Source organism: Grammomys surdaster, unplaced genomic scaffold (assembly GCF_004785775.1).
Source record: "Grammomys surdaster isolate TR1022 unplaced genomic scaffold, NIH_TR_1.0 136, whole genome shotgun sequence".
NCBI classification, from domain to species: domain Eukaryota; kingdom Metazoa; phylum Chordata; class Mammalia; order Rodentia; family Muridae; genus Grammomys; species Grammomys surdaster.
This window is the reverse complement of record NW_021604594.1, coordinates 7,111,393-7,122,252: the sequence shown is the minus strand read 5'-3', so window position 1 is coordinate 7,122,252 and position 10,860 is coordinate 7,111,393. Positions and strand designations below refer to the sequence as shown.

General features: G+C 43.7%; 1 protein-coding gene across 3 annotated transcripts in view; it reads right to left on the bottom strand.

Annotated features, from left to right (window-relative positions):
* Positions 1 to 2,503: 2,503 nt before the first annotated feature.
* Znf385b (zinc finger protein 385B) overlaps positions 2,504 to 10,860 on the bottom strand; it is a 271,044-nt gene continuing 262,687 nt past the window's right edge. For 2 of the 3 annotated variants that reach the window (XM_028762913.1, XM_028762914.1), the window contains 4 exons: positions 7,563 to 7,808; positions 6,399 to 6,577; positions 5,765 to 5,866; positions 2,504 to 3,975 (listed from right to left, as the gene is read on the bottom strand). In XM_028762913.1, coding sequence (XP_028618746.1) covers positions 3,760 to 3,975; positions 5,765 to 5,866; positions 6,399 to 6,577; positions 7,563 to 7,808 — 743 coding nt within the window. In that variant the 3' untranslated portion in view covers positions 2,504 to 3,759. The remainder of the gene's footprint in view (positions 3,976 to 5,764; positions 5,867 to 6,398; positions 6,578 to 7,562; positions 7,809 to 10,860) is intronic. The other variant, XM_028762915.1, reaches the window with a different exon arrangement.

Sequence of the window (10,860 nt, the reverse complement as noted above, 5' to 3'; positions counted from 1 at the left end):
CCTTGGGGCTGCCCGACTCTGACACTTCAGTTCCAGAGTGGATGATGAGATGTGGCCCACTTAATAGTGTTTCATAAATCATAGCTTGAAGCTACTCATGGCTTCATTCAGAGGCATGAATTCTAATGAATTGCTATTCTTTTGTGCTTACTCCTTGGGGTGATTTAAAACTCTCAACTCTAAATCTAATCAATAAGTTTCTAGGTCTATTTAAATACTGACATTTGGAAATTTCTGAGGGTTGCAATAAGCTTCAACAAGACATAGGACAAGGCCAGGTAAATCACGGAAAACTGCCACTGAAGTCCAGAAATATTATATACATATATGTGTGTGTTCTGCAGAGTGTCAAATGGAAACAGAGTTCCTTCACAGAATATGGCATATATCAATCAAATTTCCAGGTCAAATTACACAACTTTAAGTAGTGTTGGATAGAGCCAAACAAAATTCAAATTCTGAATGTCACACTAGACTTCTATGATGCTTCAGAAGTAGCCTGCTTATAAGCATAAGATGTTAAGGTCCACAACCTTCAGACAGTTGGATGAGCTCTTCAATAGAAGAAGCCATTTGCTCATTTACTGTGCATCCATCACAGCGACACTGCCATTTACTGGCTTTGGTTGAGAGGCTCTGCTAGAGCCTGACAAATACAGAGGAGGATGCTCACAGCCAACCATTGGACTGAGCATGGGGTCCCCAATGGAGGAGTTAAGGGAAGCACTGAAGGAGCTGAAGGGGTTTGCAACCTCATAGGAAGAACAACAATATCAACCAACCAGACCCTCCAGAGCTCCCAGGGACTAAACCACCAACCAAGGAGTACACATGGAGGGACCCATGGCTCCAGCTGCATATGTAGCAGAGGATGGCCTTGTTGGTCATCAATTAGGGAAGAGGCCCTTGGTTCTGTGAAGGCTCGATGCCCTAGTGTAGGAAGAAGAATGCGAGGGTGAGGCTGGAGTGGGTGAGTGGGTGGGTGAACACCTTTATAGAAGCAGAGGGGGTGGGATGGGGGGCTGGGAGGAGACCAGGAAAGGGGATAACATTTGAAATGTAAATAAAGAAAATACCCGATAAAAGAAAAAGAAAAAGAAAAAGAAAAAGAAAAGAATATTTACTTCCAACTCTAACCCAAGTCTCCATTTCAAAGAATAATGGGGTTTGGACTCAGGGTATGAAGACAGAAGATCTATAAATAGTTTTAGTTTTGTTACCATTTTTCCCCTCAAAATTGTCCAATAGTGTAACAGATTAAAGGTGGTGGCTATTCTTTGCTCGTGTTTGTATTTACCAACTGAAGTCTAGTGTTCCTCCCTTCATCAGGATGAGCTTAGTGGTTGGTTTTTTTGTTTTTGTTTTTTTTTGTTTTTGGACGGGTATACAGTGGCATAAGTAACTTGCCAAGATTCATAAAGAAGCCTTTAACTCCTAGCCAGGTATCTTAAAATGCACCTTGTAAGTGTCTGATTCAACAGGAAAGATGTGGGCGGCCACACATACATTTCTGGCAGACTGTTTTCAGTAGAGTCCAAGCTAGTCATTTCACAGTGGTGAACAGGCCAGTGAAGCTATCTGGGTAGCCCCAGCCCCAATCCAACCTCAGCTCATCCCCAGCCCCAGCCCAACCCCTCCCCGGCCGGCCCAACCCCTTCCGGGTCCCAGAGCCAGCCAAGGCCCACCCAGCCCCAGCCCTTCCTCGGCCCCAGCCCAGGCCCAGCCCAAGCCCCAGCCCCAACCCAGTCTCAGTTCATCCCCAGCCCCTCCCCGGCGGCCCAACCCCTCCCCAGTCCTAGTCACACCCCCAGCCCAGCCCAGCCCCCTCCCAGCCCAACCCTAGCCTAGCTTCAGCCCAGGCCCAAAGCCAGCCCTCCCCGCTTGCTCCCCAGCCCCAGCCCCGCCCAACCTCAGCTCCTGCCAGATTATGGCCAAGGGAACTCTGATGATCCCTGAGGGAACACAAGCATAGCCCAGTCAAATGCCCTCTGGAATTATCAGCCTGTGAAATCCTGATGTAATAAAACGGTTGTTATTTTAAGTTACAGTTTTAGTTGGCAAAGAAGCAAATAGCTCATCAGAATAAACAGAGATTCATTAAATGTTATGCTTAAAAAGTGAGAGAATGGGATGTCCTGATTGGAGGGAGGGTCCAGTCAGGGGCACGGCACTATAAGAGACCAAATGTCACTGACAGGATAAAAAATGAATTCGAGATTTAGAGGACCTGCACAAAGTCCTAAGAAACCAGAGTCACAGGTTTTAGCAGGCTGCTACCATTTTGGACAATGTTACTTTGGCCAAGCTTTTCAGACAGGAGAAAGTGGTGGATAAGCCTGCCCTCACACAGACTCTGTGAACAACAATGAATAAACATGACAATTAAGAACGCTTGCAAAAGTGTGAAATATAAGAGGCAGTCCTCCCTATTTGACAAGCTCTCAACAGGTAATGTGAAATTATAGGAGTCTTCTGAGAAAAGACAGCAGGAAACACCAGCAGATTTTTTTTTGTACTTTTATTGAAAAGGTACATTTAAAAAAATACACAGACATTTTACCATTTACAGATTGCAGATATAGGCCCTCTAAAGAGTTCACTCTGTGTTGTTGTTTTATGATACCTCTTGCCCCTGATATCACAAACATTCCAGTCTTCTTAATATCAGATTTTTTAGGGGAGTAGGGAGGGTAGGGGTAGGAGAAGGGGAAGCATGGTCACATGACCTGTGACACAGTCATTGAACAGAAAGACAGATTGTTCAATTTATAAATTATATATCTTCTGTACATTATTGCATCAGGGAGCCACAGAGTTATGTAGCATCGTTACCAATGAAAAACAGAGGTTTAAAATGAAGATTGTTATGTAGAAATACACGAATTCACTGTCTTCTTGCAGATGCACAGAAGGTGCAAAAATGTACAATTTCGGAAGCTCTTTTTGTTTTTGTATACATTTGCTTAGCAACTCAAACCAGTGAGGATGCTACAAAAATAAGTTAAAACAAAAATAGCAAACAGGTAGTAATTATAGCTATGTTATATGGCTTTCTATTTCGTTTAAATATCTCCAAATAAAACATGAAATAAAGAAAATACATTATCTTTTGTTCTCTTAAAGAGAAAAAATTTCAAAGCTACTTTGCTTCCTAACAATTACACAGCAATAAAAAAAAAGTTTAATTCAACGAGAGTTACGATCTAGTACTACACGGGGTACAACAGTACTCGGGTCTAGAACAGTACACAATCCCTGTGGACACTAGAACACCAGAAAAGAAAAACAAAAAACCGCCATGAGCCGTGGGGAAGATGGTATCCACAACTAAGCACTTGCGATGGACTTTTGTTCCACACTAGAATATGCCCGCTTGGATTCTGGAGTTATTTACAGACATCCGAGGAAGAGCCTACTGTTCAAGTCTGTCAGGAAGAGATTCCATTTTGTTTCTAAGCCAGATCGTCACACCATGGGAATACACAGGTCAGTTTTCTTTTACTGATCAATATATTTTCAAGAAACTTAAGTATCTCAGATACACCAATTGGCTGGGGTAAGATGGAGAGGGCAAGGGAAGAGACACGCCCTTGAGCCTGGCCTCCCTTTGTCTCTGGAGGTGGGGCTGGGCGGTGGCCTGCACTTTGTAAGTGGATGGGTAGGGTACTTACAGTCACACACAGGGCTTACACTGCTGAATCCTTTGGGCTTTTCTTCTATACCTTCCCACTGGCCTGGCCTGTCACGGGCTCCGAGTGTTTAGTAAGGGGCAAAGAGGATGGAGGCGGGCGTGGCCCGGATGGGTCCGTGGCCAGGCCTCAGCAGCGCAGGAGGGATGGCTGCAGCCTGGAAGAGAGAGGCGGATGGCCGAGGAGGCAGGGACAGCGCAGAGGACACAGCTGCGGCCGCCAGGGGAGAAGACAGGAAAGTCGGGGCCAGAGGCTTCATCAGATCTTTCTGGAATGCAAGCTTTGCCTAAAGAAGGGATGAAAACCGGGAAAGGGGTGAGAATACTGTTTACGAGGCACGATGCCACAGAGATTTTTCCTACAGAGCCATAAGTTGGATTTTCAACATCTTGACTTTAAGAAGTCATGAGATGGCTGTCACTGGGTTCAGGGGCTCTGGGTGTGGCTTGATTTTTGATACTACAGCTCTTGTAGTCTCTGGAGAGACACCTAGAAGGGTCCTGCTTAGGCGAGCAGCTCGACCCAAAAACCATGTGACTTGGAGAGGTCTGCTGCCTACGCTGGCCTTGAGCTTGTCTTTGGATGCGCCATAACATCCAACATGTTCAGTTTTGGGTTTTGAGAAATGTGGCTCTTCCTTTCACTTCTCTTAGACACACTGTATTGATGTTAGGTAATTGAGGGACCCAGGACATGAGAACATAAAACCAATTTGTACTTCTTGTACTGTCCACCTGATGAGCATTCTCTGAAAAAAAAATTATACCTAAATCACATTCAGTGCTTGATGGTGACTGTAAGTGGGCTAGAGACCTTCTCTACTTGAAGGAATCCAGTGTGGATGCTTCCCAGGAAGAAATCAATCCTAAATTTCTGTCTTTGCAATCAGCAGGGGCTGTGTGGCAAACTGCTTAATACAGGTACCACCTGCTTACAGCATCCACTGGTTGCTTAGAAGGTAATATAAGATCGCCTTCAGCTGGCCTAGCTCACTTTCCCTCAGATTGAAGACCATGTTAGACCCAGTACCAGGGACACTGTGAATCCATCCATCTGTGTATTTATATGATATCTGTTGCTGAAGTCCCTAGGTATTTGTGCAAGAGACTGAAAACAGGATATATTGAGAGCGGGTGGGTCGGGCTGATTACCAACATGAACAGAAAGCAATATGAACGTGTTCATATGGATATAAACGCATACCAGAAAGTAGGGAGATACGAAATGTATGGATTTTTGTCACAAAAGTAGCCTCACATTCCAAGTCTGAAACTTCCCAGAATCCCCCACTTGTTCTTGTTGTAGGCCTTTGGCTTTCTTCCTTACTTACAGAAGGTCATCTTTGACATTAGCCCTTTAAAAAATATATATTTTCATTTTAATTGTATGTGTGTGTGTGTTTGTGTGGTGTATTTGTGGTGTGTGTGTGTGTGGTGTATTTGTGGTGTGTGTGTGTGTGTGTGTGTGTGCAGATGCCTTCAATGCTCTCAAGTGTCAGATCCCCTGGAGCTGCTGTGAGCTGCTAGTCCTGAATGCTGGGAACCACAGTTGGGTTCACTGAAAAAGCAGCAAGTGCCCTTAACCTGTCTTCTCTTCAGCACTAAGACACCGGCTTTTAAAGAGACTCCATTTTGCTGTCCTAAGGTACCCTGTAGCAGGAATTAAGCACTTCATTCCAACATCTCTGGACCTGTTAGAGATGGCTCAGCAGGTAAAGGCATCTCCTGCCTACCCTGGCAGGGCTCTGTAGATACATGTGCTTGTGTTTCAGGCCTCACAACCGGAATTTGATCCCTGTACCCACACAACAGAAGGAGAGTTTTCCTCTGATCTCTACACAGGCACCACCAAGGATCAAGACCTTCTCTCCCATGAAATCTTTAGCTTAGTGGTAGAACTCTTGCTTGGGAGGTAGGAAGTTCTGGACTAGATCCCTAGCCCAGCCAATTAAACGATAAACAAACAAGCAAACAAAGAATTAATCACTCCCAGAGTCTAGTGCTCACTTGTCCCTAGAGGCTCTCCTGCTGACCACCATCCAAGCCAGCAAGGACAGGAGCACGGAGGGAACTTACAGCTAAGATGCTCGGGCTCCTCTGGAGCTTGTTGTAGGGGCTATATTTCGGCTTCAGCGGTTTTCCTGCCACGCGGTCTTTATGCCTTCGGCTTGAAATGTGCTGAAAGAAGTACGGCTCATTAGCTGACTCTCTGGAATGTTCGTTTCCTAGACCAGGAGAGCTGATTTCTCCATTCCCACATTCTAAGGTGGTTTGGGTAAAAATGTCTTTCGGATCCCCTGCAGAGAGGATGTTTCCTTCTAGCCCAGTGTCCCTGCCCTAGTGTTCTCTAGTCATCCGAGCCCCCTGGGTTGCCACGGCCACCACTAAGCCTGTCTTCCTTGACCAGCCCTTGAGTGCTTGGGACACAAGCTTCACAGGACCTTTGGCTCCCGATGCACTGCACTTGCTTGGGAACTTGGTGCACATCTGTCTGTCTGTCTCTAGCACTGGGGCTGGAAGCTGAGAGGTAGGAAGTGCAGGCTCAGCTATAGGTTAAAGCCCTTCTCTTCGACACAGCACTTGCATGTTGCAGATTGTCGCCTATTAAATTTAACCTTGAGCACACAGGGAACCATTCGTAGATGAGGAGCCATAGACTGACAAGTGGTACCCTAACACGGTGGCTATTGTCTAGTTTGGGCTACCTTACCTGTTTGAGTTGAATCTCTGAGTTCACATGAACGTCACAGATTTCACAATGAAACGTTTTGTTCTGTAGTCCTGAGCCCTTACTGCCATTCTGCACCTTTAATCTTGACCCAGGTCTTGGATAGGACTTAATTGGACCAGCTCCGTTACGAGCCTCAACCATGGTCTTGTGTTTAGATCCTAAAAAGAAAGAGGTATATATTTAGCAGCCATTGAAGAACTCCATGTGTGTATGTATGCGGAGGTAGGGTTCAGCTGGCGGAGTGCTTGTCCAGGGGTGTGAAGACCTGTGATTGAGCCCCAGCTCTTCATTATCTCTGCATGCCTGTAAGCCCAGTACTTATAAAGTGGAGGCAGAAGTTCAAGATTATCATCTATGCAGCAAATCCAAAGCCAACCTGTGCTTCGTGGGACCCTACCTAAATAAGACAAACAAAGAAATGAACTCTAAGAATCCCTTTATTTTATTTTTCTTCCCTTCTTTCCCTTCCCCTCTTCAGTCACTTTCTCTCCCTCCCCTCCTCTCTCCTTCTCCCTTTCCTCCACTTCCTTTCTTCCTCCTTCTTTTCCTAGAGACAGGGTCTTACTATATCTAAGGCTGGCCTTGAACTCACCTTGCAGACCATGCTAGCCTCAAATTTGTGATTCTCTTGCCTGAGCCTCTTGAATGCTAGAATTATGGACATGCACCACCATGTCTAGCCCATGTACATGTTTTCTTTTCATTAATTTTAATATCTGAGTAACATATTCTATCACATTGGGCTACTCTAATATATTCTGAATTTCATTACTGATGAATTTTAACGTTGTTTTGGTGTGTGTGTGTGTGTGTGTGTCTCATCTCATGAGTGCATAGCAGTGACCACTCTATACATCTTTGGCTCTATCCCCATCACTTCGACAAAATGATTTTTTTGGTAAGTATTAGATGCTTTTAATGAAATAAAGAATACGTTTGTCTCCACACTACTTTGGCTTTGCAATTTTCAGTAATTTTGACCATATTTTCCTAAATTCACTCCAGAGGAAAAGAGAGATAGAGAAAGAGAGAGAGAGAGATGGGGGGAAGAGGGAGGAGAGAGAACAACAGATGTGATATTCTGGTGGGAAGAGGTGGGTTCAGTTGTCAACATTATTTAGTGCAAAGATAGCAGCTATCTACCTGTATTGTGAGCCTCCAGCTGTGACAGGGAGTTCACAGCCACCTTGCATAGTGAGCAGTAGAGTAATTTTTTGGCTTTTTCTTCTTCTGACTCAGCAACAGACCCCGGAGCTCCGTTTGTGCTCTTGGAGGGAGAAGCAATGGCTCCAAGTGGCAGAGGTGCTGTGCCGGATTTGAGGAGAAAGGAGCCTCCTTCTGAGCCTGAGGGCTGACTGGAACTGGAGGCTTTTATCTTCCCTTTGTCTTCTAAGGAAGACACAAAGGAGTTACTGAAGCCTCCTATAGCATACAAACCAAAATGAGAAACAGGAATATGATTTTCATACCCAATAGATAAACCAATACGTGTTCCTTTTAAGTTTAACACAGGTTTTATGTTGTAGAGCTTGAGTTAAACAAAAGCTGTGTACATCCCATTAATGTATACAGCAGGTCACCCTAAAACCATGGTGCTCTATGAAGCATGACTTTGGCCTCCCACTTAACACAGGTGCTTTTCTAAAATCCTCGAGTTGTAAGCCATACCTTAGGGAAGGCTTTACTATAACCAACTCAGCTACTTTACTCTTCAGCAGGATGACAAGACAAGATGGCACCGTGAGAGAGGTCATTAGCCATGTTGGCTTCAGCTGACTACTTATGACTTAGTTATGGCATGGACATGAAGTTCAAATTTAACTGTGACACCAAGTCAATATTTTACCTTTGGGTGCATGGGTACAGGAAAGGAAAGAAACATGGCTAATTGTGGTTATGATGAGTTAAGTTTTTCCTGATTTTTCAATGGGACTGCGCCCTATCCAAAGCATGGGAGTTGGAGGAAGGGAGCTGAGTTCCATTCTCTAGGCTCATGAGTTAATGTGAGTCTAAATAAAAAGTTTTAAGTAATCAGATCAACCATAGTGACAAGATGAATATTAGTCAAATAATTTAAAGACATCTTGACATTTTTAGTCATGCAATTACTGGAGCCTTTTTATTCTGAAGAGCCCGGAGCAGGCTGTGAGGGGTCATAGTGACTTTGGGAGAATTGGAGGCGTTGTTTAGTGACTCCCTTGGGAAGAAAAACTGGGGCCTCGTAGGCAACAGCACACCCATACCCTGTATACTAATAGGGCTGGCACTCTTAGAAAATGTCTAGTGATATGTGAATTAAGAGAAGAACACTATGTGAGAACATATTCGGTAATTGTCCTAGGCAATTCAGGACTGCACACCATTGGCATAGATTACTGGGGACGTGTCTGGTTTTGTGTTTATTCACAAAATTCTCCATGTGGCAAATCAAAGCTTTCAGCGCTTACTATAATGATTTCAAAAGCTTCATTGATCTAAGGATTCACCAGTTTCCATCCCTCTCTTGTATTGGGGTCCATCTTAAGATTGACACGTGAAGACTGAATAAGAAGCAAGAGTGTCCTAGAGAGGGCCCCCATCTGAGGACGTGAGTGAGGCCTGTAGCCTTGGCTTCCATATTTTGTATTCCCTTCCAGAAAATATATTCACACTTAGAAGTTTAATGAAAAAAGTCTGCACCTTTTATAAAAGTTTTAGGAGGAAGATTACTCCTTCTAACTGGTGAGAGTAAATCAAGATGGAGATTTATTGTTTAGATGGGAACTCCTTCATCTGCAAGCATCTTTCAGGCTGAGTCCTGGAGAACATATAAGCATCCAAGCAATGCAGTGGTCTTCCTACTTCCCATTGTGCCGTAGGAGGTGCCCAGCTCTTGTGATGGAGGTGTTTACTGCTCACGAGTTACCTTCTGCTCCAAGCACTCCATTTTCTATTCTGTATGAATTTGACCTGAGAGAGCCTGACCTTGCCCGCCTTCCATGCTTCCTGACATTCCTAAGTTGGGTTCTTTACATTGCTGTTCTCATGCGTCTGTCTGTTTATGTCAAGCTTTGTAGCTTACAAAATACTAACGTAATTCTATTACGACAAACTTATGGGATAGGTACGGCTCAAAGTAATTTTTTTCCTTATTTTTAATGTGAGAAAACAAATTTATAAATGATGTCTCCTATACCTGGTATTCATGCAGTATACTAATCTTTTTGCAAAAAGGGGAAGTGACTTACTATATCATCATTAATATTACAAATACATACAAAGGTCAGCTTATATGAGAATTAGCTGTTGTTTTCTTTACCACAGTTTAGTTTTAAAACATTTTTTCTTTTGTTTTGAATTAATTTTTTGGAGAATTTCATACATGAATACAGCATTTGTATCATTTCTACTTTTTTTTCTTCATTTTCACACACGGATCTCTCTATATAATTTATTTTTCTTAAGTGAGGATACTCTACACTGTACTCAGTAATTCTCTGCTTCATGTTACAATAATCATATGTATAAAATACTTTTTCTCTATGCTTGTTTCTTTTTTTTTTTTTTTTTTTTAAATTTTTATTTATTTATTATATGTAAGTACACTGTAGCTGTCTTCAGACACCCCACAAGAGGGCATCAGATATCATTACAGATGGTTGTTAGCCACCATGTGGTTGCTGGGATTTGAACTCATGACCTCTGGAAGAGCAGTCAGTGCTCTTAACCACTGAGCCATCTCACCAGCCCCCTATGCTTGTTTCTTTAAGAAAAAAATTTAAACACATTTCCTTTTTAAATCTTCTTTTTAAAATTGTTAATTTATTCACTAACAAATGCAGGTTGACATTATGTTGATTGCCGACAAGGTGCTAGACACTGAAGAGAATGGTAAGTAAACCAGGTATAGACTTGAAAGTTACAGCGGAGCCAGGGAAATGAGACAGCCATTCAGAGGTTCTAATTTATGGTAGAAACCGGTGAGAGGCACGGGAGCATAGAGCAGAAATGATTACTTCTGCTTGGGAAGAAAGGGGCATTTTTCACTAAGGAAGTGGTGTTTTGGAGTTTTGAAGGTCAGATTTAGATGAACATAGAAAGGGGATGAGAAGGAATAGAAAACAGACGACATAAGCAAAAATAGGAGGGCATTCGTAGGGTTAAAAATCTCGGGGTTTCAATGGATGGAGGCCAGGGACTCCTGTGGTTGAATTGGGGAGGGGCTGGAGGAGGCTGGGGAGGAGGGTGACCTCATCCATAGGAAGACCAGCAGTCTCAACTAACCTGGACCCCTGAGATCTCTGAGACACAGAACCACTAACTAGGAAGCATGTAGTAGCTGATGTGAGGCCTTGACACACACACATTCAGCAGAGGATTGCCTGGTCTGGTCTCAATGAGAGAAGAAGCACTTAACCCTGGAGACACTTGAGGCCCCAGGGAGTAGGGAGGTCTGGGGGGG